Below are 27,196 nucleotides of genomic sequence, written 5' to 3'. Positions count from 1 at the left end.
TCAGAACCTTTCTGTCCCTCTTTCTTCTTTCCTGTGGGGAAAGAGGTTCCTGTTGGTGCTTCCCCTGCTCCTCCCAGCCTGTCTCCCATTTTCTCTGGGAAGCTGTAACTTATAATGAATTTTATTAAAAGATTTGTAACTTTTTAAAAAAAAAAAAAAGTTGTGTTAAATGCCTGAATCTCTTGAAGTACTGTTCACCTTGGCACAGCTCCTGGCTGGGACCATCCAGGGAAAGCAGGGCTCTGTTCCCTGCGTGTTCCACGGGGATGCTGGCTGTTCTCACCCTTCCTGCTGGGAGTCTGCGGCGAGTGAGTTGGAGAGGCGGCAAGCAAGTCCGAGAGACCGCACTCAACCAGGTGGCTTGCTGAAACCCTGGGGGAGGTTTCAGTCTGCTGGGTAGTTCCCAGCCCAAAGAGCAACGTCATCGTTTGTGGCTTGTCCTTCTCCCCGCCTGATCTCTAGCAGATCTCGGCGTAGTGGTAGTGCTTTGTCTAGGTGGTTTTCTGTCAGCTCTTGAGCCAGGCGCCGGTGTTTGGGGATGGAGGAGGCTGTTTCAGGTGTGTAGAGTGGGGCCAGCAGGAAAGCTAAAGTCTAATCCCTACCTGGCTGATACTTCATCCAAACACAGCCAAGTTTTAGGAGCAAAGGGGAGCGTCCTGCTCTGCTCCATGGCTCTGGAGGAGGAGGCTCTGAGCGGGGTTCATGCAGCAAGAGGCCCTGGCACTGTGCTGTCGCGGGATAGCACGCCCGGGGCTGACGATGCTGCCTGCTTCGAGCACCAGGGAACTTGCGCTGCGCCTTGTGCCTGCGCTGCAGCCGCTTGCTGCCTCACCCGGTGTCTCTCTGGTGATAATCCTGTGCCTGGATCCAACGGAGGTGTGAAAAGGCTCTTCCAGCCCCGAACAGCCCCCAGAGCTGGGAGAAGGACAAGGTGGAGCAAGACGCTGCAGCGCTGGGGCTTACTTCTCGTTTATCAACTCCTGCGAATTAAGGGAGCCTGATAGCTGCAATCGGGGGGGCTGCCCTGCCAGGCTGCCCCAGAGACAGGGGCAGGAGGAGGCATTTAATGGGCTTTTCCAGCTGTGGGGGAGATGCTGTGGGAGCGACCACTCGCCCCGAGCGGGGCTCAGACCCGCTGCAGGGAAATAACAGCAGCGCAGGAGGACTGGCTTTAACAGTTTATTTAAAATAAGTTTTGTTACAAAACAGGATTTTTTTTTTTAATTATTAAAATACATAGAAACATCTAATCTTACAAAAGGCTAAATTTATTTTTCCCTTTTTTTTTTTTTAAATAGAATACGCTGTGGAAGAGTGAGAGGAGAGGGCTGCGGTGGGAAAGAGCCATCAGTGCATCCAGTCGGTTATTTGCAGCAGGACGAAGCGTACCCACGGGTGGGTGCTCAGAGGTGCAGGGGGCAGTGCTCTCTCCTCCGACCCCCCTGCCAGCCGCCCTCCGGACACACAAACCAACAGGCTTTTGGGCTGGAGGTTTGGGGGTTTTTTTTTTGTTTGTTTGTTTTCCACTTGTTTTCCATTCCAAGACCATGTAAACGGGGTATAAATATTTCAAACACTTTCATCTTGACCACACTGTGATGTCTCTTGACAAGACAACTGGCAAATAACTTTACAATAGCTTCATTTGAGACTGCTAAATCCACCCTGGTGCTGTGTAACACGGGCAGGTCTGCGACCGTTCTCCCTCTGTGCCGGGGCAGCTGGTGCGGGGCCCTGGCAGCACCGGCACCACGATGAACGGCAGCTCGGCTCATGCACGGCACCGGGGCGCCTTCATGCAACAACAGGGCTTGAGAAACCAAAGGGGAAAGGAGCTGCTGGGACTTTTTCTAGCTTAAAATGGAAGAAGTGCTGCTCTGAAAGACATCGGGCAGCTGCCTGGATGCAGTCTTGGGGGTAGCACAGACGTGCCCGGGGGCTCGCCCGGCTCTGAGCCTCCCCGCCAGCCGGATACCTCTACAAAGGCGAAGAGATGGAGGGAGCACCCAGCAGCTCCCCACCCTGGCTAAAAACATCTGTCCAGCAAAAATAAAAAGTCACGGAGCTGAGCGTCCGAGGGGGCAGATCCCTGCCCAGCACTGCTGTCCCCCACCCTGGCTGCTGGCAGACCCCCGGCCCCATACTGCTCGTGGTGAGAGGTGCTGTCACCCTGCGGTTGCAGGTCCTGGTGGGTGAGGGAACAGCACCGAAGCCCTCGTGTCTTCCAGCAGCCGCCTCTCCATAGCACCATGAGGGGCCAGATCCTGCAGTGGGTTTGGTGCCGGGGCTGGCGCTCATCACACAGTGACCGGCCTCAGTTTCCCTGGGGGGAGACACGCGTGGGTCACGCCGGGCAGGGGGCACAGCCGTCACTGCTCCAGCCCCATCCAGCGGCATTTCAGCTGTTGCTGTGTTGAGCTGGCTACCGCAAGCATCCCCACAAGCATCCCCGCGAGCGGCACAGCCCGGCACCCCTGCCCTGCCTGCGACGCTGGGCCGAAGCAGAGCCCTCCACCGGCTCCCGGCCGCAGGCACTCACCTGGCAGCCGCGGCTGCCCCTAATTCAGGCTGAAATCGAAAGGGAGACAGGTTCAGCCTCAGGACACTGCCGCTGCCCTGCAGCATCGCCCACCCTGAGCCACCGGCAGCGGCTTTGCACCAGGGCGCTCTCAGGGAAGTGCTAACCAGGCTCCCACCGGCTAATTAGCCATTAGTTAATGAGCTGATTATAAATCAGCTAGCTCCCCCACGCAGGCTATGCCTGCCAGCGGCTGGCTGGGATGAGGCTGGCGGAGAGAGCCTCCTCTGACCGAGAGACCCCAGCCGGGTCCCCGGGGTGCCCCACCACCCACCTGAGGTCTGGAGCTTTCTGCGGATGGAGGCGGCGCGGCCGGAGAGCTGCCCCGGGCTGGGGGATGCGTGGCTCCGGCCGGGGGGTGCTGTGGTCCCCGGCGAGTCACCCTGGGAGGAGATGGGGCATGGTCCCAGGGTCAGCCCACGCCAGTCCCCAGAGGGAAGGGACGGGGACGGGCTCATGGGCTGCTCGTGCCTGCCTGGGTAGCGATGCCCGAATACGCTCTGGGCGTACCATGGGGCTGCTGCAAAACAGGGCTCGGAAGAGCCAAGGTGTCAGCATCGGCTGGATGCCACTGCTTGGGGACAGCCCGCGTCCCGCTGGGTGACGCTCCCCAACGGAGGCGGTTCCAGGGGGACACCCAACAGCCCTGGGGAGCACCCCCGGGGGTGAGGGGGAAGAAGAAGGTCACCGACGGCCCCTCAGTTACCTCCAGCTGCTCCTGGCTGGGCCAGGAGGCCAGCTCAGCCTTGCGGGAGACGGGCCCCAGCTCCACGGAGCGAACCCTCTCGGCAAACTTCAGGGAGCACAGCGTCTCGCTGGTGTTTTTCTCGGCGGGGGAGACCTGTGGTCAGGCAGGAGCGGGCAGAACGTCACCCTGCCAGCTGCCTGCACACCCCCCCCAAGGCCTCCCCTGCCCCAGCACCCACACCGGTTCCAATCCGGCGAGATGCTATTATTAACCCGCTGTTCCCAGGATAGACCCGTCCATCCGCGCCTGGGCCGGTGTCTGAGCCAGCTGCAGCCCCTGTCACCAACTGCCCCGGCGCGAGGGACAGCCGGGAAAAGCTGCAGCAGGTGCCAGGGGCTCGGGCACCCCCGAGGGGGCTCAGCGCGGGCGCAGGCAGCCGGGGGAGGCGGGGGGGGGGGTCACAGGGAAGGGATGGTGGAGCTGCCGGAGCGTGAAGTCCTCCCAGCAAAAGAAGGGATGGGGAGATGCCACCACGCAAGGAAACCGTGCCCACAGGGATGGCATCCATGTGCAGGCAGGAGGGCAGGAGCGTGGCTCTCCGAGTTCATCCCCCAGCCCTCGTCCTCATCTGGGGCACAGAGACGGGGGCAGCGCTACCCCTGGCACTGCGGTTGGAGACCGGAGGATGTCCCCATGTACAAGCCGAGTCCCCCTGGTCCCAGCCCCACTCCTGCCTCCAGCATCCCTCCCGCCTGCCCCAGCACCGGGACGAGCAGGGACCAAACCCATCCCAAAAGCCACACTGATCGGCCGCAGGGATGCCGACAGCGTCGCATGCCCGGCCCCTACCTGCACCATCATGAGGGTCTTGCTGTCGCCGCTGAGCGAGTCCTGCAGCAGGTAGGTCAGCTTGGAGTTACGGAAGGGCACGTGGCCCTGCCGGGAGCGCAGAGCGTAAATGACGTCGCCCAACGCCGAGAGGGACTTGTTGATGTGCTGCGCCTCACGGAGCCGGCTGCCCTCCGCGCCTGACCGCCCGACCCGCTCCGATCCCGCCAGGTCCACCAGGTTCAGCTTCCCTGGGGACACACAGTCAAATCCCGCCCCCCGCCCCGGCTGGCGTTAGCGCCTGGTCCTGCGCACCTTGGGGATGCCGCGGCCCAGACGCCCCGGGGACGGGCTTGCTGCGTGGCACCCACCTGTGGTGCGGAGCCCTGTGCTACGGTCGAGGCCGCGGATGGTGACGATGAGGAGGGCGTGGGAGCGGGAGCTGTGCTCATTCAGGTTGGTGCATTCCGTTGCCCGGTTGACGTGGCCGAACTCGAAGACCTGGGGGGGAGCCCAGAGAGGTGGGGGGGGGGTGAGGCCAGCCTGCCCCAAACCTGCCACAACCCCCCCCATGACCCGGGGACCCCCGGGGATGTATCCTGCGCGACAGCCCCCCACGAGGTGCCTGGTCCATCAGGGCAATGACTGCTGTCAGGTCTCAGCCTGGGTAGCACACCGAAGACAGAGGGTGACAGACAGGGCACTGCCGTGACAGCCGGCATCCCGCTAATCCCCCGGGAGCCGCCCAGGCCCCATGCTTTTTATTTTTAACCCCCTGCAGCTCGTCCCGTGAGATAGTGACCGTCACATCGCACCCAGGGACCTATTTTGGTCGCTGTTGCTCCCCGGGACTTCAGAAATACTCCTGAATCTGGGAGTCATGCACCAGCGACCCTCCCATTTCATCGTGTCCCTGGAGCCACCCTCCTGCTCCCGCCATCCCCATCTCCCCGCACCTTGTTGATGTCCTCCACGCTCTGCACGCTGAACTCGGTCAGCCCGGGCACGTAGAGTTGCCCGCTGCCGTCGGGGCACAGCTTGATCTCCAGCTTCTCCTGCGGCTCCTTCCCCAGCAAGTCCCTGGGCAAAGGGGTACCGTCACCATCCCCACCCTGGGGGGTTGATGGGCACCGGCTCCCCTCCGGCACGGCATCCCCACCGCTGCGTGCCAAGGCTGCCAGAGCAGCCCTCTCCTCCCAGGGATGCTGCAAATCCTATTTACAGACCTCAGCTCTCCGGCTCCTACCAGCTCCCCATGTGCCTGCTCCCACCCAACCCGGACCACGCTCCCTTCCCCGCTCTTTACTGCCATTCCCGGTCCGCATTATCCACACGGATGAGCTCCCAGCCTCCTCCCGGCCCTCTTCCCTGTGGCTGGGCAGGGGAGGAAAAGTGTTTCTCATGATTCCAGTTACTAATTTCTAAATACAACGTCCGGGGAGGCAGGGGCAGGGAGGAGAGGGGGATGCCCCAGCCGCTGCATCGGGGCTGGGGGAGCGGGAGCACTGGCAGGGCTGGGAGCCTGTATAAGCAACGGAGCTCGAGGGAGAGTGCTTTGAAAGGGCGGCGTGCACCAAAAAAAGAAAAAAAAAAATTAAAAATAAATCCTTGCGCAGCCAAATCCAGCGCCCGAGGCCCTGGGAACAAGCTGTGCAGCCAAGGCAGGGCTGGTGGGACGGGGAGGAGAGCAGCGTGGGGTGATGCCCGCTGATGCCGGCTCCCCGGCAGCTCCGCTCGCCCCACCAGAAAGCTTTTCCCCCCCTCCCCGTACCTGAGCGCCTCGTTGTAAATCTCAGCAGCGCTGACGCTGATGGCGTAGTCCCAGTCGGCCGCCTTGCCCCGCACCTCGGAGAAGAGGAGCTGCAGGGCCCGCTGGTTGATCCCTGGGTTTGCTGCCGTTCCCTGATGGATTGGGGTGAGAAATGGGGCGGGGGGGGGAAAACCCCACTCTCTTGCATTTTACTCTGCATTTTTTTTCTGAGCAGGAGCAAAGCTCAGGGCGGGGGGTGTCGCAGAGGGCTGCACAACCCCCTTGGCAGAAGCAGCAGTGACCATCACTGGTGCACCCCAGGTCCGAGCTGGCCACCAGCCTGCTTGAGGGAGGGTGCTGAGACTAGGAAATGCGGGATGGGAAGCCAAGGAAGAAGAGGGAAGCAAAGCCAAGCAAATTCACCTCCATCGTGTAGGTTTTTCCTGCCCCCGTCTGCCCGTAGGCGAAGATGCAGACATTGTAGCCGTCGATGCAGGAGGTAACCAGGGCTTGAACCTCCTGAAACACCTGGGGGGGACCAGGGAGCATCAGGAGAAGGTGGCTGCATCCCCACCATCACGCCAGCAGCGTCTCCATCCCCACGGGACAGCGGCACTCACCTCCTCCTGGGACGCTTGTGGGGGGAAGACCTTATCCAGCTCGAAGGACACCTGCTTCCCTTTATGCAGGAGGTGCAGGACAGCGTCATCGTCAGCGTCGAAGGTCACCGCATTGGCTGCCTCCGGGCCCTCACCGTCCTCCTTTGTAATGGGGCGGACTCGCCCAAAAACACGGATGTTTCCTTGGGTGGGGGGGGATGCAGAGATGGTGTCAGCCCCGGTGCATCCCACTGCCACCCCCGGGCACCGCCGAACACCAGACGGTCTGAACGCTGCACCCCGCTGCCGACGGAAGCATCCCATCCGCGACCCAAGCAGCTTACGGGGAGGCAGAGCACCCAAGCCATGGTGCTGGGGTGCAGTGGGGTGATGCTCCCCTGTCCCCCCCCCCCGCGCACCTTTCAGCCGCACCAGCTCGTTGTGACACTTCTTGCGGAGCTGCAGCTCCCGCCGGTACTTGCGCAGCAGCTCCCGGTTGGTGCTGTGCACCTCCTCGATGGCCTGGCCGATCTGGGGGGGTGGGATGGAGAGCAGTGGCTCAGTGACCCCCCCTCCCCAGTATCCCCACCCTGCACAGGGGGGAGCCGGGGTGGTGCTCCCGGGGGGCTCACCTCGGCCCTGGCGCTCCGCAGGGTCTCCTGGAGGAGCAGGGGAAAGTCGCGGACCTGACGCTTCAGACTGTTGTAGTCGTGGGTGAGGGTGCGCAACGCCGGCTGCAGCGTCAGCAGGTTGGTCCGGACGCCTGCAGGCACGAGGCGGGGTGAGGGGCAGGTGGCCTGACCCCCCCAACACCGGCCGGGCGACCCTGTGAGCCCCCCACCTCCTCCTCACCCGCCAGGTTTTCATGCACGGCCTTCATCTCCACTTGAGCGCGGGAAAACGCCTCTTCGATGGCGCGGTTCTTCTCCTCCTCCATGGCCTGCATCTCCTCCAGCATCTGCCCGTGGGCTCGCTCCAGCTCGGCCTCGTACATCATGATCTGGGAAGGGAGCAAGGAGGGGTCACGCTGAGCCGGTGACCACCCGCTGCCGCGCCGCACCGCCCGGCAAGCACCACGCAGGTGGGAACCGCGGTGGAGCCGGGCGGGGTGATTTCTGATTTACACCCGTCGGGCTCAGACCTGAGCTCGGAGCTGAGCCGTCGTCTTCTGGGAGCTCTGTAGCTGCTGCTCCATCTCCTTCAGCACCTGCCTCTGCATCCCCACCTGCTCCTGTAGGTACTGGTTTCGGGACTGGCTCTCGCACAGGGCTTGTTTCGCCTTGGCCGACTCCACTTCCACTGTCTTGATGATGTACTGGGGGGAAAAGCACCCGGAGATGGGGTGTACTGGGATAGCAGCACCCGAGGGGCCTGGGATGCAGCCGGTGTTGGCCCAGGGGGGCTAATTTACAAAATCACGGTGCTGCGCCGATGCGCTCAGGGCAGAGGGATGGGTGGCACTTGCAGGGCACCCACCGTGCACCGCTGGGCACCCAGCCCAGCCAGGAGAGATGGAGAGCCCCACGGCGCTCACCTTTATCTGCTGGGGCTGGGACTTGAGGCTGGCGATGGTCTCCTGGCTGTCCCGCAGCCGCCGGCTGAGCCGCTCCTCTTCCTCGGCTCTCTCGGCCAGGGAGTCCTTGAGCCGCAGCTCCACCTCGGCCAAGCGGTTCGTCTTCTGCTGCACCTCCAGGTCCAGCTCGGCCAGCTTGGCCCGCGTCTCCTCCGCCTCCCGCTGCAGCTGGGACAGCCGCTCCTGCAGCTCGGCGTTCTCCTGGCCCCAAAACAGCACGGCCGAGGCCGCGTCACCCGTGGGTGCCTGTCACCCTGCCGCCACCGCCGCCACTGCCGTCAACTTACCTGGCGGTGGGCGCAGTCCCGGCACGGTGCCTGCTGCTGCTGCCGCAGCTCCCGCAGCTCCCCCTCGCACGCCTTCATCTCCTGCCGCAAGCGCTCGTTCTCGGCCGCCAGCAGGTCCCGGTGCTTCTCCGCGTCCGTGCCGCCCTGCCGCCGGGAGGGGGTGGAAGCCTGATGCACCCCGGGGACCCCCCGCCTGCCGTCCCTGGGGGTGCCCCCGCCTGCAGCACCAGGGCCCCCCCAGCCTGCCACGCTCAGGGAGCCCCAGTCTGCTGCTCTCAGGGGAACCCCCAGCCTGCTATGTTGGGGGGCCCCCAGCCCACCATAAGAGGTAGCCCCCGCCTGCCACACTGGGGCCCCCCCAGCCTGCTGCATTGGGGGAGCCCCAGCCTGCTGCTCTCAGGGGAGCCCCCAGCCTGCGGCACCCTAGGAGCCCCAGCCTGACGTATTGGGGAACCCCCACTGTACCCAGGGAGCCCCCAGCCTGCCGTATTGGGGAGCACCCACTGTGCCCAGGGTACCCCCACTCTGCTGTCCCCGGGGAGCCCCCAGTCTGCCATATTGGGGAGCCCCCACTGTCCCCAGGGAGCCCCAGCCTGCCGTATTGGGGAGCCCCCACTGTGCCCAGGGAGCCCCCAGTCTGCTGTATTGGGGAGCCCCCACTGTGCCCAGGGAACCCCCACTCTGCTGTCCCCGGGGAGCCCCCAGTCTGCCGTATTGGGGAGCACCCACTGTACCCAGGGAACCCCCATTCCGCTTTCCCTGGGGAGCCCCCAGCCTGCCATATTGGGGAGCCCCCACTGTGCCCAGGGAGCCCCCAGTCTGCTGTATTGGGGAGCCCCCACTGTGCCCAGGGAACCCCCAGTCTGCTGTCCCCGGGGAGCCCCCAGTCTGCCGTATTGGGGAGCACCCACTGTACCCAGGGAACCCCCACTCCGCTTTCCCTGGGGAGCCCCCAGCCTGCCGTATTGGGGAGCCCCCACTGTGCCCAGGGAGCCCCCAGTCTGCTGTATTGGGGAGACCCCACTGTGCCCAGGGAGCCCCAAGTCTGCTGTCCCTGGGGAGCCCCCAGTCTGCCATATTGGGGAGCCCCCACTGTGCCCAGGGAGCCCCCAGTCTGCTGTATTGGGGAGCCCCCACTCTGCTGTCCCTGGGGAGCTCCCACTCTCCCCAGGGAGCCCCCAGTCTGCCATATTGGGGAGCCCCCACTGTGCCCAGGGAACCCCCACTCTGCTGTCCCCAGGGAGCCCCCACTCTCTCCAGGGAGCCCCCAGTCTGCCATATTGGGGAGCCCCCACTGTGCCCAGGGAGCCCCCAGTCTGCTGTATTGGGGAGACCCCACTGTGCCCAGGGAACCCCCAGTCTGCTGTCCCTGGGGAGCCCCCAGCCTGCCATATTGGGGAGCCCCCACTGTGCCCAGGGAGCCCCCAGTCTGCTGTATTGGGGAGCCCCCACTGTGCCCAGGGAACCCCCACTCTGCTGTCCCCGGGGAGCCCCCAGTCTGCCGTATTGGGGAGCACCCACTGTACCCAGGGAACCCCCACTCTGCTTTCCCTGGGGAGCCCCCAGCCTGCCGTATTGGGGAGCCCCCACTGTGCCCAGGGAGCCCCCAGTCTGCTGTATTGGGGAGCCCCCACTGTGCCCAGGGAGCCCCCAGTCTGCTGTCCCTGGGGAGCCCCCAGCCTGCCATATTGGGGAGCCCCCACTGTGCCCAGGGAGCCCCCAGTCTGCTGTATTGGGGAGCCCCCACTCTGCTGTCCCCGGGGAGCCCCCAGCCTGCCATATTGGGGAGCCCCCACTCTGCTGTCCCCGGGGAGCCCCCACTGTGCCCAGGGAGCCCCCAGTCTGCTGTATTGGGGAGCCCCCACTGTGCCCAGGGAACCCCCACTCTGCTGTCCCCGTCTCCCAGATGGGCTTTCGCTTCCCACCGCAGGGTGACAGTGCCGGGGGGGCCCTTCGCCTCCTGCGCCCCAGGGCCACCGGTCGTGCCATTGCGTTGGACAGAAAACCCCCCAAACTTCCGTCTCTCAACGTCTCTCTCGGCTCGCAGGGGTCCAAACCGTGACCCGGGGGAGGTTTTAATCTCTCTACACCCTCCCCGCGTGCCCCCCTCCTCCCTGGGCACCCACAGCTCCGGCGTCCCTCGGGGTAAGGGTGGCTCAGCCCAAGCCCGGTGGCAGCTCACCAACTCCGAGCGCAGCCGGCCGATCTCCTGCGCCTGCTCCAGGAGCTTCGCCTTCAGAGTTTCAACCTGTCAACACAGGAGGGGTGAACCAGGAGGCATCTCAGCAGCTTTCGGAGGAGACCCCGCGGTGCCGCCCCGGCCACCGACGTCCAGTCTGGCTCGCGCCTTCATTACGCCTTAATTTTCCACCTCGCTCTGAGCGCCTGATTCACATGAGCTGATTAAAACGAGTGTTAATGAAAGGCTTGCTTTGACCTTGTTCGACCATGGGTATAATTTGTCCATGTTGAGCACTAGCAGAAACCATTATTAAAAAAAATACAGCATCGTCTTCGGAGAAGGAAAAAAAACCCCAACCTATCCATAATTGTGTTTAAAGAGCCAGAAGTGCCTCGTCCTGCCCTCGCAACACAACTTCACTTTGTCTTCTCTATTTTTCTTTCTAGGAAAGTTATCTTGGGAGAAAGAGGGAGCAGGAGCTCTTCGAGAAGTCCGTGTGTCCGAGTCCGATGGGAGAATGCTCCCCACCCACCCCTGTCCAGGCATCTGCCCATCTCATGGGGACCAGGCTGCCCTCCTCCCAAACCAGGCGGATCTCAGAAATGCTCCATTTTTTAGGGCAGGGACCACCCGTTCCCATCTCTCCTTTCCTCCCCACCGCAGGAGCCAGTGAGGCTCCCAAAAAAATACGTCCGCGTTTATTCAAGTTAACATCGGCAACGCTGGTTGCATTTTTATGGGGCTGCCCGTCCGCTCCGTGCCTCGTCCCCATGCCCAAAAACTGATGGCTGCTGGGCGAGCATCGCTCTCTCCCCAAAACTAACTGCGGAGAGAGCTGGACCTGGCCGCACGCTTCACCGCCATCCCCCAGATCCCAGCCCGGTTCCCGGTTTTCCCACGCTGGGAAGCCGCTGTGCCGCCCAACCCCTTGTCCGGACGTGGGAAGCTATTGCCCCATCCCAATAACCAGCTTTTTCTAAGCAACCGGGCCTCCGTGGACCATAATTTAGGAACTGCTGATTAATAACAAATGCAGATGTGCTGGCATGGTGTTGTAATTAATGACGGTAAGTTATTAAGCCACGCCCTTGCGGAGACGGCAGCGCGGCGGGCGGCACCTCCTGCGCGCCCCGCGCGCTCGGCAGGGCACGGCCGGGGTTCCGCGGGCGAACTCCGCGCGCTTACGGCTACGAGCTGGGGAAGGCGGCTGCTCCCCGCCGGCGTTGGGAACCCCCCTCCCTCCACAGGGGGGTTCCGCCGCTCCGGCTGGGGGGGGCCGAGCGCTTGAGTGGGAAAATCCCATTTCCGTATTGGGTACGGTAGATTATTAAAAGATTTTTTTTTTTTTAAAGTATTTTTAAAAGAGGGGAGGGACCGAGAAGACAGAGTCACGGCTTGTTACGGGGAAGCCGCCACCCCAGCCGGCCAACGCGCACGCCGGAGCCTGCCCACCGCTCCCCGTGCCAGTGGCGCCCGAAAATGCCAATGCACCTCCATCCCCTACCTGCTCGGGCATCTCTAGCTGCATCCTGCTCTCCGGAGGGGACAGGGACTCCTTGGCAGCCGGATCCGGCTCGAGCCGTGGCCCAGCCATCCCTGAGCTTTGGAAGTTTGGGTCAGCCTTTCGCTCCGGCCGGCGTCGGCCGCGCTTTGCTGCCAAAATGGACAGCGCAGGGCCGGATCCTGCCGGCGCTCACGCTTGTGTCATGCTGAGTATGCCAACCAAATGCAGGACAATTACCTCCGCCTTTTTGACACCCGTGGAACAAGCAGAACCTGACTGTAACAGCTTCCACAACAGCCACATGCAAATCCCTTTATGAGCAGCCGGAATTTCAATCTCCCTGGGACGACCCAGGTGTCCTCGCGCCAAGGATGCGGCTGCACTGGCGCAGGAGATGGGTTTTGGGGGGGTTCTGGTCACGGCGGCCAAAACGCCCTCCCCTTTGGCGGACAACTCTGTGCCTTCACCTTCACTTTCCACCTCCCGACTCTCAAAAGTCACTAAAATTAATCTGCTGGGTCGGTCTGACGAGCTTATCCTGCGGCGGCAGCCCTGTGCTGGGAGGATGGACGACTGCCGCAGGGCTCCGACCCCGACGCCCAAAGCCCTCCTGGCTGCGTCACGGCCAAGGAGCCGCGCACCCTCGCCGGCGTTATCGCGGTGTCCCCGTAACGTCAACCGGGGGGCTGCGAGCATCCCGAGGGAGGCACGGCGCTCAGGAACACCCAGCTCCCAAATCATCCCTACGCACCCGAGCGGAGAAGATGCTCCGTGATTCAGGTCCTATGCTCCTTCCAAACGTGCCCCTTGCTAACCGCAAGCCACGGCGCTCCGGCCAAGCCACAGCCTGAAGCTGGAGAACCCGACGGACGCCCTCGTGTCCCCCTGTCCCCGCCATACCTGGCCTTGCAGCTGGAGAGAGCGGGAGAGCTCGTCGTTCTCCCGGGCGGCGAGTTTCTCCTGCAGCCCCAGCAGCTCCTCCTGCAGCCGCAGCTTCTCCTCCTGCAGATGCGCCATGGAGGCCATCACCTTCTGGATCACCGGGAAGGGCCGGGCTGCCGGCAGGCTGGCGCGTTTCCCACCGCAGAGCCTCCCTCCTGCAGCGGGAGTAAAGAAGGAGCTGGTCAGGATCCGTTCGCCTCACTGGGGAACAGGATGCCGGCTATGGGAAGAGTCCCCAGGGGCTGTGGTGGAGATGGGACCGCGGGAATCGGGACTTGCAGAAGTCCCACGGAGAGCAGTGATGTGCTGGGAGGTGCATCCCAAGCGTCACGGTGCCGACCACGGCCGCCCAGGCTAACGGTGGGGGTCCGGCCGGGTGAGCCCCTGTGGTGGGGCGGGAGCCAAAGGGATCTGCCGATGCCAGCAGAGCATCCCAGGCCGTAAGAGCGCCTGCCCACGCCACCACGCCACGACCCAGCCTCATCACACGCCGAGATGCTGCCGCCTCGCTCAGATAACAACCGCCTTCACCACGGCCCTCTGATTCATCCCGGCATCCTTTTTTCTGAATGAGCAGGTGCCGGTGGAAAACCAGTATGTGACCATGTTATTAAAGACTGCATCATTACGCACAAATATAATGGAAGCCAAATTAAAATGATGCGGGTACCCTGAACGGCCGTATTGCCTAATCCTTGCGCGTTCGGCTTTCTAACCTTCCTAGTATTATTTTAAACATCGTTTTCTGCGTATTAATAGAGCCACCGGTGCTGACAGAAGCCAAACCGGCCGTACATCAGAGCCTACCGAATGAATCCCTAAATGACTTGGTAGTTCCCAAGAAGAAATGAGCTGGCCTGACTCATTCCCGACGTGGGGATGAGGCACCGCGGCGGGCGAACCGGCGGCCAGGATCCCGGCTGCCTGGCGCCCTTCCCTGCCTGCCGTGGATTTCATCCGCTGCCACCAGAAACCTGAGGTTTTAAAGGCAGGAGGCGATGCTGGGAATTGCTTCGCTGCCTGCGGGCAGATGCTGCCTGCTTTATGGGAAACGTCCTGAATACACGAAGCGAGACTTTTTTTGGCTGTGAATCAGCCTTTCGACCTTTAAAAGGCGTTAAAGAGCCAGCGGAGCACCTCAAATGCTGTGTTCAGTTTTGGGCCCCTCGCTACAAGAAGGACATGGAGGTGCTGGAGTGTGTCCAGAGAAGGGCGACGGAGCTGGTGAGGGGTCTGGAGCACAAGTCTGATGAGGAGCGGCTGAGGGAGCTGGGGTTGTTCAGTCTGGAGAAGAGGAGGCTGAGGGGAGACCTCATCGCTCTCTACAGTTACCTGAAAGGGGGTTGTGGGGAGGTGGGTGTTGGTCTCTTCTCCCAAGTGACGAGTGACAGGACAAGAGGAAACGGCCTCAAGTTGTGCCAGAGGAGGTTCAGGCTGGATATTAGGAAAAATTTCTTCCCTGAGAGAGCGGTGAAGCACTGGAAGAGGCTGCCCAGGGAGGTGGTGGAGTCACCATCACTGGAGATGTTCAAGGAACGTGTGGACATGGCACTGCGGGACATGGTTTAGTGGGCATGGTGGGGTTGGGTTGGTGGTTGGACTTGATGACCTTACAGGTCTTTTCCAACCGTAGTGATTCTGTGATTCTGTGAATTCTGTGAAAAATTAAATCCACGGCTCTGCTGTCGACTGCGTGCTATGGGACTTATCCGACAACGCCTGCAGAAGCGATCGCTGGATTTTTGTCTTCCTGCCTTGGGCTGGATACCCTGAAACAGCGCCGATGGGCACCAGCTTTTCTTTCTTTCTGTGCTGAAAGCTCAGCCAAGCTCAGGCATGGGGCTGTGATGTTCCCTTTAAACCTGCCCCCCACCCAAAACCCACCCCAAAGCTCCTCAAGTTAACAGGAACACCAGCTCTTGCCCCTTGGGGAGCGTGCGGGGATAAGACAAGATTACAGGAGGCACCAGGGCTCCTGTGGAAACACTGCGTGTCTGCACACATCATCCCCGCTAATCCCGGGCTGGGACCGAAGGCAGAGCTGGGTTCAAAGCCCCGACAGCCGGCTGCAAGTCAAACTGCCGGGCAGGGGTGATCCCGCACGGATAACGCGCTCCTCCTTGCTCCAACACCTTCCTCCCACAGGAGCATCCTTGGGAGAGGAGATGCCGACCGGACCTGCGTTACATCTACCACGGGGCAGACATGCTGGTGGTGCCGCGGGGTCTGAGCGCGGCAGGCACGGCACGCTGACCCTCCTGTTTTCCGAAATGCTTTGAAACCCGTTGGAAAAGGCGCCCGTTTCCACGGCTCTGCCCCGTTACCATTGCCACGCAGACTCCCCTCCTCCTGCATCCCTGCCCCTTCCCACCAGTCGCCCCACACCAGGAGCTGCTTGGGGACGCAGCCGGGGACCACACCGGGAGCAGCTCCCGGGATGCGCCCTGACAAGCCCGGACAATTTAGTCCTGATGGAGAAAGAGGGGAAACCACGGGGATTCACCCGCCCCAGCGCAGCCACGCGCGCTACAAGCCTTTCCACAAACGTTATGTTTTCCTTAAGAGGGAGGAAAGAGCGTGGGTTTGCTGGCACTCACCCCCTCTGTTCACCCAGTTAAATAATTCATCGATCGCCTGGCGTCACACGGCAGCTGGCTGGTGTTTGATCTCTACCGAGACCCGATCCCCCCCGGTAAGTGCAGCTGCTATGTGCACCCCAAAAGAGGAGCGGTCCCCCCGGTACCCACCGGCAGGTACCGGACGCTCATCTCATCGCATCCCTCCTCCTGAGCTCCCGCCGCCGCATCCCGGTTTCCCCCTTACCTGCTTTCTCCAGGTTCATGGTGGAGGCCGCCTGCACTGGCGCGGCAGCTGCCGGCTCGCGGGGGGACGCCGGCGGCTCCTCCGTGGCCGGTGCCGGGGCCCGCTGCCGGCTCTCCTCCCGCCGCTCGCCCGCCGTCTCCCGGAGGGCCTGTGTCCGCGAGAAGAAAGAGGACGGAGAGGTGAGATGCAGCGTCCGTGCACATCATGGCAGACACGGTGCCGGCAGCCGGCATTTCACCGGCAGAGGAGAGGACAGCAGGACCTGGGGAAACCCTCCCTCCGAGGGATTTCGGTGTTGGGGAGCTGCCGCAAAGAACTTAGCGTGTTGCTTTTAGTTCTCCCCATAAACAACTCCTTCCCTCAGCTTGGTCACACACTTATACCGAATATTACCTATTTTTTCTCTCTATGACCTTAAAATAAAAGACCCTGGCTTGCAGGCAGGGTTGAATGTGAAGTTGCTCGCTGGTGAGCCGTGGCTTAGGTAATGCCATGCCCCGTGGGATGGAGCACAGCTCCAAAAAAAACAGAGAGGAAATCTGGAAGGAGGGAAAGGAATATAGAGAAGGTCTCAAATTTCTGTATCATCTATCGTATCTATCACTGGCTTGCAGGGAAAATAAATAAATCCGGGTTTTTTTATCACCATTTTAAAAAGTGTTATGGCATGGATGCTTTCGGAAAGCCGAGCTGCCGATCAGCCGAGCTCACAGAATTGTTCCCTGCCCTGCTCAAAAGTGCCTTTCCTTACTTATATCTTATCCCAGAGCCCCTGGCATCGCCCTGTGGGCCAGCAATGCCGGGGAAACCCATCTCACCCCAGCAGCGGGGTGAATAGTCGGTACATGCCAAATATTTCTGAGAGCAATTTGGAAGGAGGAGGCGGCGGCAGCACCCTCCTGGAGAAGCCGCGTGTCTGCGGTGCCTCTGCGTTTGAGACTCCGGGAGGGTTTTGCCGGAGGGAATTCATCAAGGCTGGTGTGAGATAAGAAGGTGTTTTCCTTCTTTTCAAAGAGGGGGAATTTAAATGATTTGCCCGAAGCCCAGAATGAACTGGTGGCAGCAACACCAGTACATGGTGTCCTGACACTGTCCCCAGCCACGGGAGCCTTCCTCCTCCTCCTCCTCCTCCTCCTTCTCCATCCCGCTGGCAAACACCATCTCACGGCGCTGCATTTTCTTATCACCCTTCTGCCCTGAGCTCTCCTGCCTACCTGACCCAGAAGTGACTCAGAAAATGTTATTCTGGGCTGTTCCCCGGCATTTTTTGATGCCTTCCAACTTTCCGAAGATGCTCTTCCCTCCCCACCCAGGCGGCAGCTCTGCTCGAGGCACGCGGCACGGCGGTCGAGGAGGAATCCGGCTGCGGTGATGGGGGGGACACCAGCCAGCTCCCACCGAGGGATGGCCCAGTGGGGTGCAGGGCATCCTTCCCACCACCCCAAAAAGACCCTCCCCACCTGAGGCGTGGCCGGCTCGGCGCTCCTCACCTGGAGAGCCAGGCAGAGCCCGCCGGGGTTTGCAGCGTCTGGCCAGCTCACGCTGAGGATTTTACGGTGAACCAGCGCAGGTAGCAGAGGAACCTGGGGAGAGGCGCCCACTCTGCTCCTGGTGACGAGCGTGTCCTGCCCGCGGCCTGAGACGGAGCAAAAAGCGTCACTGGATCGACCCGAGAGCCCGGGATGGATGCAGCCTTCGGCCTCGCTCAGCAAACCCACCTCCTCCTCCCCGCTGCCACCACCGCACCGGTGTGGTGGAGACAGTGCATGAGTTTTATTAAAAATGTTAATTATGTTAATTAGGAAAATTAGCCCTTCGGGGGGTGGAGACTGGTTGCCAACAACTAGTAATGAGAATTCAGGGTGTAGCATCCTTCTGTCCTCTGCAGGACCAGATCCGTCCCCTCACCGGGGACATCCCACCCCTGCCCCTCGCCAAGCCACTCCACTTCCCGCGATCCTATCTGTCTCGGAAAAGCTGCCAAACCCCGCTTGCATCACCGAAACCGGACGGACGGACCCTGCCAGCGTCACCTCCCTCCACTGCCCCCAAATATTTCCTTTATTTGTCACGCAGGCAAACCTGAAAGCAGACAGGGCAGCAGTTCCCTGCCCTTCTGAGCCGCACAGAAGGAAACCAGCATCTCGAGGAGCTTTTTCCCATGGCTGTCCCCTCCTCTGCCATGGGAAAAGCGGCTGGTGAGGGCCACGTCCCAACAGGACCTGCCTGGGGACCCTGCGCCTCCTTCCCATCCGCCTGCCACAAGCGCTGCCGCCATCGCGGACAGCCAAATGGCTTCGCTGGCAGGCAGGAAAAAAATAATCAACAACCCACAAATAAAACCCCACTAACGCAGGGTTTTTCCCTAAAATCATCTGGCGCTTGGGTGAGAGGCAGAAGCAGCGTCTGGAGGGAGATGTGCCCCAACGAAGTCAGTCCAGCGCTCTGGACTTCTTCCCAGCCTGCAATTAGCCGTAACATTTCGCGCGCGGGCGGGCGCGCTGTGAAAATCGAGCGTTTCCAAAGCGCTGGCGAACACCCGGATAAAAGGCGATGAGTTCCCCACCCTGGCACGGGCAGCGGCAGCCACCGGGCAAAGGAAGTGCGGAAAAACCCCGTTTTTTCGGCTTTGATGCCGACCAGCGTTCGGCCGGGCTGGCCCAAATGCCGGGGAAGAAGCAGCGCCCGGATAAGCGGCTGACAGCACGTCGGGATGGCGACCCAAAGCCCAAATGGGGGGCGGTTGAGCCTCCCCGTTTGCCAAAACCCATCTGGCACCACCGGCGAGGGAGGTGGGCAGGGCTGTTTCCCGACGAGCGGCTGCAGGTTGGGGCAAGCAGCCGCCCGCCCGCCTGCAAAAGAGCTCAGCCGCCGCGGGGAAAAGCCCTCGACTAAACTCACCTACGGGGTCTGTGCGTCAGGAAGAGATAAGGAGCCCTTCCAAGGAGCCAAGGCCGGGGAGAAGCGAGGGCCCCGCGTCTTCCCTGCCATGCGTATCGCTCCCTTTTCTTTCTTTACGTGTTAAATTTTAACCTTTCTCCCTAAGCTTCCCGCTCCGAAGGGCCGGGAGGGAGAGGGAGGCAGCCCTCTCCGCTCGCCGCCGCGGCTGCCCACCGCTTCATGCCCGCTTCCGAGTCTCCGTTTCTCAAATCACGAGCTTCATCCGGAAAGAAATGTGAAAAATGCAGGCTGGCCTGTTCCCGGCCTCTCCTTCCCCGAGCGGGAGCAAGGGCGTGAGCGCGGCAGGCTGAGCCCCAAGGGAAAAGGATGAGCCGCCGCTCGTACTCACTGTCCGGGGAATAGTCCTTCGTCTTCCAGGCGGCTCGCGCGGAGGCCACGGATCCCAGATCCCAGGTTTTGCGGGATGTGATCATGGCACGGGGGTCCCAAGCACAGCGACGCCTCTGCGGAGAAGCGCAAAGGAAGACACCTCAACCCACCTCGGATTCCAGCCGGGAAAGCCCGGGGGACCGCGCTGGAGCAAACCGCCACGGCCACACCGTCCCCCGCTCCCGAATCCCACGGAAAGTTGCCTCAATCCCAATTTCCCTCCCGCAGAAGGCCTCGGGCTCCCGCCGTGCTCCCGGCGGATGTGACACGAACCGTGCCTGGAATTCATCTGCTCATTCCCGAAGCCTCTCCCGGACCGCCAGTCGGGGTTAGGCACTCGCTCCCTCCGGGGCCGGTACCGTCCCGGGGCCGGTACCGTCCCCGGGCCCCGCAGCGCCCCCCCCCCCCCCCCGCAGGGCACCGCAGCGCCGGGGCCGCCTCGGCGGGGGAAGGGGGTGCGGAGCCCCGGGGACCGCCCCGCCCGCCGCGGGGGGCCCTCGGTACCCCAACCGGGGGGGGGGTCGGCTCCGGGCGGTCCCGGTCCCGGTCCCGGTCCCGGTCCCGGTCGCGGTCCCACCTCCCGGTGCCGGCGCGCAGGAGGCGCAGCCCCGCCCCGCTCCCCCCCCCGGTGCCGGTGCGGAGAGGCCCGGTAACGCCCCGCCCCGCCGCTCCCGGTGCCGCTCCCGGTGCCGGCGGCGCCGCCCGCTGCACGCTAACGGGGAGCAGTGCTCTCGCCGCAGCCCCGGGTGCTGCCTGCCGGGCACCCCTCAGACAAAGAGAGCCCCGGTCCGCTCCGGTAAAACCGGGCTCACCCCCCGCTCCCCCCTCCGGTGCCGGTGCCGGTGCCGGTGCTGCCCCCGCGGGACCACTCACCGGGCGCGGGGCGGCGGGAGCGGCGGGGCAGCCAGCGCCAACCCCGGCCCCGGCCCCGCCCTCCCGGGCACTTCGGTAACGGAAACGCCGAGCTCCGCCCCGCTCTCGTTGCCATGGAAACCCTCGGAACCCCCCGACGGGCGGCGGAGGCGGGGGCTCTCCTTCCCCCCGCCCCTCCCGGGCGGAGACGGGGCTCCGGGGGGGGGGGACGGCCCCGGCCCGGCCCCGGGGATCCCCCCGTGCGTCCCCGGTGCACCCCCAGCCCCTCTTGCCGGAGCTCGGGGGAGCCCCGGTGCCCCCTCGGTCCCGGTCCCCCCGTGCCCCCCTGTCCCCCCCTTGTCAGAGCCCTGGGGGGTCCCGGTGTGTCCCTGCTACCCCCGGTGTGTCCCTGCTACCCCCGGTGTGTCCCTGCTACCCCCGGTGTGTCCCGGCCCTTGGTCCCGGTGCTCTTTGGGAAGCCCTGGCGTACCCCCACCCTGCCCGCGCACCCCTCCCGGCATAGCTCATCGGGGTGCTCCTGCACCCTCTCCCCCAGCACCAAACCCCGGTATGGCCGCGGCTGCGGCGCTCGTCCCCGGGGGACAACGAGGACAGAGCCACCAGGAAGGCGACCGCGGTGCTGGTGACCCACGTGCGGAGGACCAGAGGTGACAAACGGTGCCCTCGCCCTCCGCCACGGCCCCGCTGCTCCCGAACGCCCGTGCATCAGCTGGCACCGGTGCTGACCGGCACCTCACGCTCGCCGGGGACGCAGATTTCACTGGGAAAACAACCTGTTCCTAACCCGCGGGCGTGAAGAAAACAGCGCAACGTGCCCCGAGCCCTCTGCGAAGGCCCTGGTGTCCGAAAGGCAATGAAAAGTCCTGCTTTGAATATCATTTATACGCGTTTTCAGGGTGTGATTTGTATCTACCTGTCTGTATTGCACATACAGTCGTTACGTTAATGGCTGGTTTGGGTATCACAAGTTACTCATCATTTCTTCACGGTAATTAACTGGCACTACCGGATATTTCCCACAACAAAACTTAACTTGGCATCCGGGGCAGCAGCGGGCGCCCCGTGCCGATGGCTCACGTCCGCACGCCTGACGTCGGGCTGACCCGTGGGGCGCACGGGTCCTGCGCCGGTTGAGGGATGCGGGGGTGGCGGTCCCTTGGGAGATGCGGGTTTGGTGGCAGCCCTGCGGGGCCGGGAAGGAGACGGCTCTGCCCGCCGGCGGGGTGTGCTCCCCCCGGGCCAGGGGTCACCCCCCAACCTGCCGCACTCGGTCACGGCCTTTCGCTCACGCCTGGCTGCGTTTGGAGCAGGATTCGGCCTTGTCCTTTCATCCCAGCATCTCCCTCTTGGGCATCCTCAGAGACCCGCCCCAGGACACGCCGTGCCGTCCCCTGCCACCAGCCAACCCCACGGATGGGGGTGATGGGGAGTCACCGGGAGTGGGGGACAAGCCGCTCCAGCCACTCGCCCCAGGGAAAGGAGGCTGGGAAGGGTCACCTCCATGTCCCCATGCCACCCGCCCCTGGCGCAGCGCCTCGTCCCTGAGAAGCAAATGCCACCCTGGCCCGGCCGCTGCCTCCACCCCTGCGCCGCGGCTGCCTTCCCCCCGCAGCCAGCGCCGCCGAAAACCTCCCAGCCCCTGCAAAGCGGCGCCTCCCCTTCGCTCCAGCCATGGTTTATTGGCGTTCCCAGCACAGAGCCCTCGGCGTGGACGTATATGTGCGTGTGTGTGCCTATAGACACATACATAGGTACATACATGCACCCATAGAGGCCCTAAGCAGTTGGGCTGATTTGCATAAACACCCTATTATCTGTGCAGCTCCTTCGGCTGGTTTGATGATAATATTGACACACATAAAGCTACTTTCGACTTTCCGATAGCAACTGTAATGCCGTATCATCACTGACTTCATTTACAAGCTGTAAGGGTAAAATAAATGCTTATGTAAATGACTTTAACTGGTAAGTAATTTCCTGGCTTTTGAATGCTTCAGGTTTTTAATGGTATTGCAATTATGCGATGCACGTAAGTTGTATCAATTACATCAAATGCGTCCAAATTAACCAGGCATATGTGTGAATTCCCCAGCTTAGAAAAATAACTTAATGAATAAGCATGGAGCAAAATTGGAGATGCGGAAGGGGTTTTGTGCCAACAGCCCTATTCAAAGTCACCCGTGAGCATTAAAAAATCCACCTCTCCGAGCTGCGGGGCTGATTTTTGGTGAGGACGGCGCGGCTTTCCGGCAGCCCCAGCACACCAGCGACAGGATCCCTGGGGATCCAGAAGTGGGATTATTTAGGGTTGGATGCACGCCGGTGGCCAGGCACCGGCTCCGTTTCCCTTGGCTGCAGCGCTGGGCTGTAAACCCCTGGGGATGCCCACTCGCCGCCGGCCGGGGGGCTGCAGGCAGCGGGGCAGCACGGGAGCCCGTGGCGGCAGCGGGTACCCTGCTTGTACCCCCCTCTCTGCAGGGATTCACCTACGCTGGCTGGGATAATCTCAGCCTGGTCCCCCAGCGACGCTCCGATCCTCCTTTTCTTGGATGTCACGTCTCCATGACCTGAGCAAGCACCGGCTGACGACATCGCTGAAGGTATTTTTAGAAACGCCGCTTTGCAGGCAGGCAGAGGCAAGGCAGCGACCGGCAGAGCTCGCCGCCAGCGGTGAGTGCCCAGCAGGTAGCGGGAAGGCTTGATATATCGACGACCAGCAGCGCTAAAACACAGCTGCCCTCCGCGGTCGGTACCGGCGGCACCGGCCCGCCGTGGGGCACGCTGCCGGGGGACGGTGACCCCGGCGCGGGTTTAGCTCTTTGCTTTTAGCCCAGCCTTTTCCGTAGCCAAAAAGCATCGCTGCTGCGACGCTGTTAAGTCAGGCAGGTTAATTCGCCTTTTACTCGGACGAAGGGAAGCTCCAGCAATCGAAACACATCACTGAGCGGTGTTTTGCATTAGGCTTTTGTTCTGCCCCGAGCAAATATTTAACCTACATCTGTAAGGCGGCTAAAAAAATCCCCCAAATCCCAGCAAAAATTCAACTCCTCCCTTCGAGCAACCCGATAACCTAGTCCAGGAATGCAGGCAGGAGCATACCTGAAGCTTCTTGTATATCGGGATGCGCCCTGTAGAAAATTCCCACCAGACGTCGTGAGAACGTGTCCCCAGAGCACAATTAATTATAACCCAGCTATTTATTCCAATTTCGCTCCGCCGCGAGGAGGTGAGGGGATTGCTCGGCGTTGCTGAGGCACGGTTTGCCAAGCCGACATGAAACGCTTACCAAAGCAGGAACGAAGCCCCTGCATTCCTACATTGCCGTTTTGCGCAAAGATAGGAGTTTTAATTAAGTCTTAGCATGCTCCTGAGAAATTTAATACTCATTTTAAAGTTCACCAACTGAATTAATTCCCCCCGGAGGCTCCGATCCTTCAGATAGGGTTGCGTTGAACTGGGTGGAGAGCGGGAGCTGGGGAGGGGTGTTGCAAGGATCGCTGCCTAAATCTGATGCGTTGGGATGCTGCCGGCCTCGGCAGCAGCTTCGGATGGTGGCGGGGGGCTCCGCAGCTGCTCCGCTCAGCCCCCCGGCCAAACCCCGTCAGCCGGTTAGGCTGGGTTTGGGCTGCCAGGGTGGTAGGGAGCAGCCCAGGGCAGCATGGAGCCGGTCCGGAGCCGATGAGCCGGCCGGTCCGGCTGGGAGCTGCTGCACACCACGGCTTGGATCTGCCCGTGTCCCGCCCCGTGCAAATCTCCTTTATATCAAGCAAATGGTAAAAGCGACATCTTTTTCGACCTGCTGTATTCAAGTAGAGAAAAACTCGTACAAGCCACATTGGAACCGCGGGCACTGCCTGCACGCAGACAGGCGAGCGCGGTGCAAGATGGAGCAGCCATCGGATGGGCGGCTCTTCCTCCCCTCCGAATTTCCCACCTCGGACTGCGTCGCAGAGCCTTCTAACCAAAACCTCAGCTTCCACGTCTCCCTTTTACCTACCTTTTCTCTTCGTCATAGTTTTCAGCTGGCTTCAGGTACGACTGGGGCTTGGCTTTAACGCTTGGGCCACCCCTAAGCAAAGCACGGCCGGCCTCATCCTGTGCCGCGCCGGCTGCTGGGGAGCTGTGAGCTGCTCTGCGGGAGGACCGCAGCTCACCTGCTAAGTCATTAATGTTTCATGGCATTAACCAATACGGGCTCCTGCTTATAAAGCGCTTCTTAGAAACAAGGCTAAGAATAAGCACGAGGCGTCCCGGCCGAGGCTAAAACTGCCCGGTCGGCTGGGGGACGCCCATGCTGGTTTGAGCGGACCCAACGAGGGGGCAGCTTGATACCAAGTAAATTCCGTCCAGGACATTTTATCCAGCAAATAAAAATTAAGGCTGTACTGGAAAGATGGCTGTATCCCAAGCAGGAGGTCTTGGAGGTCCTGGACTGGCAGGAGCCCACCGGCGGTCCCCCGGCCAGCGCTTGCATCCTTGGGACTCTCTGCTCGGCACTTCGGGTGCTTTCTGCAATTCTTTTTAAATTAAAAAAAAAAAAAAAATGTATGCAGATAGAAGCTGCAGGTGGGAAACTGGGATTTTGTCAGAGTTTTGCTACTTCTGCCGCTTGTTTTCTCCTTGAAGCCAAGCCCCCGCGGTGCCACCGAGCCCCTTACCCTGGCTGGGTGACACCGGTAACAGGGCATGCAGAGACAGGGTTAGGCTTTCCTCTGCACAGGCAAAAGTGATGGCAGCCATCTCCTTTAAAAAAATACATTCAGTTCTCAGCAAACGCATTTCTTTTTAGTGCCCTCCAAAGTGTGCTTGGCTTCGGAGAAGAAATGAAGCAAAAGCAGTAATTCTGAATAATATAGGGAATAGAGTTTTGGGGCTGATGTAAGTGGCCGTGCCGTGCAGGCTGGAGGAATGCAGGGCTCACTAGTAATATCCAGGTGGTTTAGGCATGGGCACAGGAAAATCAGTAAGAGCCTCTACAGGGAAGAGGGAAATACCCCTGTGGTCATAAAGTTAATGCACCCATGTAAAGGAAAATATTGTGACGGTGGGTAATCCACGAGATGGGCTCAGCTGCACCCCAGCTGCAACACGAAAGCTGCACCCGACAAAGAGATGAACGTACAAACGAGGTAGGATATTCTCCGATGGAATTAAATAGCCTTCCCGCTAACCGGCTTTGACTGCTCAATATCGAGCTGTCTGCAAAATCCCACTGTAAGTTCATCCCGGCATGGATACAGCTGCGCTGGTGCTGCCGCCACCAGGTCCTTGGTGAGCTCTGTATCACTTCTAGACCTTAACGTGCCCTAGGGATGCTCAGCGGGCACGGTCCAGCCCCTCCACTCGTCCCACCGTGTCTCAGCGCCAGCGCATGCGGGATGCTGTACCACCATCGCTCTGCAGCTTCAACACCAAAAGCCCTTCAGCGGGACAGAAACATTACCCTCCCATGCATTATTGACACCCGTTATATATAATGGATGTCCCTGTTTTCACGGGCGATGCAGCTCGCAGCCCTGCAGCAGCGGTGCCTGCGCCAGCTCCCGGCAGGGCAGCAGTGGAGCCGCTCGGCCACAGCCCGGGGTTGCGCCGGCTCAGCCGTGCCCAGGCGCCCATTTGCATCCGAGCCCCCCGTTTCCCCGGCGCCACAGGGATGCTCCCACCGCCTCCGTTCGCTGCCAGACGATCGCCTCTCCGCTATTATCTTCCCTGAGCCGGAGCGTGTCAGCCTGCCCTGTATTAATGCGGCTTCCCACTTAACAAGGAAAAAGGCTGAGGTCCTTCTAGTTTAACTTATTGAAATGTATTTCAAGGTGATTTAATCATTGTGGACCTAGCTGGGACCAAATTCTCATTTTTTTTTCTTCTAAGGTGAAATTGAGATGGTGAAGAAAACTGCGCTCAATCAATAGGAAGAATCGCCAAAGAGATCCATGAATCTACCTGCCAAAATATTACAGGGAAAACTATTTTTGACTCTTAACACACAAATAGATGCATGACTACCACAGAAACTCATGCAGTTTCAAAAGAAAAGCATAATTTCTTGTTCCTGAGTCTTCTTCAAAGACAGACTACAGAATTGAAGGCAGACTACAGAATTGAAAACTACCAGTAAAGCACCAGGATCTGTCCTCAAAGCAGGTTTTACACCCAACGAGGGTCTTCTGCTTCTCGGCTAAGCCAACGGAAGCTGGCAAGACAATCAAAGGAAGCGTTGAATTCCAGCCTCCCGCTAAGTTTTAGGGAAAACGGAGCAGCACGGCGCTGTGCGAGGCTATTTTAGAAAAGAAAACTTTTACGTCTACGCCCAATGAATACTAAACAGCCACACGCTTCGGCTCTGCCGCCTGCGCCCGGTGCTGCGTGAGCAGATTTAATTTGTCTTTATGAAAAGGAGCGACCCACACCCATATTTTGATGCATATGCCTTAGAGACGAGCGGGGTGTGAAGGGTGAACCCGAGTCCTCTCCGCCGGGAGATCCCTTGAGCGATCACTCACAACTGGAAAAACGAGGAGACAGCAAGGAAAATCTGGCGGTGCAGGCAGGAGGGTTTATGCAGACTGACATGGAATAACTGCCAACTTGCTGCTTTTTTTCCGTGCAAACCTTCCTGAGCTTTCAGGTCTATTTGGGGATCATAGAGTGGTGTCGGGTGAAAAAATAAGGATGAGATGGAGAAACAAATGGGGCACGAGGTGGGACGGAGGTATGGCCGGGGCACTCAGCATCCCAGGCGAGGTGGGACTGGGGCTCTCCGGGGCTCACACGTCGCTATTCAGCCACCTTCATCTTCATCCCACCAGACAAATAAATGCTGCTTGATTAACCCCTTGGGAAACAGTGGCAGAAGAAATACAGAGCCTGTGTGCAAACATCTGGGCACATTTCATGAAAATTACCCCGATCCAGAGGCATTTTGCTGGTTTTCATCCCGGGCTTTAGCTTTTGACCCAAACTCTGCCCCGTTCGCCCCCAGCCCCACCCCACAGCTCTCACCTGGGGGCCCGGCCAGGCCAACCCTGGTCCCGGGCACATTTTTTGGAAGCATCCTCCTCCACGTGCCAGTCTCTGCACGATGCCTGCGGGTCGGCAGCAATACCCCCCGAGGCCGTGGCACTTGCCCTCCTCGCCGTGGGCAGGGATGCTCTCTGCAGCCTGCATCCCGCTCCTCTTGCTGCTCCCCTTGCTCCAGCCCTGCACCGACAGTCCCGCCAGCGCACACAGCGCATGCAT

The 27,196-nt window shown here is 61.1% G+C and overlaps 1 protein-coding gene across 1 annotated transcript; it reads right to left on the bottom strand.

The window, feature by feature from the left end:
* Nucleotides 1-1,295: 1,295 nt before the first annotated feature.
* On the bottom strand, nt 1,296-27,196 carry KIFC3 (kinesin family member C3). Its single transcript, XM_059824701.1, has 21 exons — nt 26,960-27,196; nt 19,044-19,158; nt 17,246-17,390; nt 15,755-15,909; nt 12,890-13,086; nt 10,486-10,551; nt 8,304-8,447; nt 7,978-8,217; nt 7,585-7,758; nt 7,296-7,443; nt 7,076-7,206; nt 6,863-6,974; nt 6,465-6,646; nt 6,268-6,372; nt 5,866-5,996; nt 5,051-5,174; nt 4,466-4,595; nt 4,116-4,345; nt 3,285-3,419; nt 2,853-2,961; nt 1,296-2,323 (listed from the first exon to the last, which is right to left on the bottom strand). Exons 1-21 carry the CDS (start codon nt 27,194-27,196, stop codon nt 2,298-2,300), a joined length of 3,036 nt encoding a protein of 1,011 aa, XP_059680684.1. The 3' UTR covers nt 1,296-2,297.

This window comes from Gavia stellata, chromosome 15 (assembly GCF_030936135.1).
Source record: "Gavia stellata isolate bGavSte3 chromosome 15, bGavSte3.hap2, whole genome shotgun sequence".
Lineage (NCBI taxonomy): Eukaryota > Metazoa > Chordata > Aves > Gaviiformes > Gaviidae > Gavia > Gavia stellata.
Note: the sequence above shows the minus strand (reverse complement) of the source record. Positions and strands in the feature narration are given on the sequence as shown.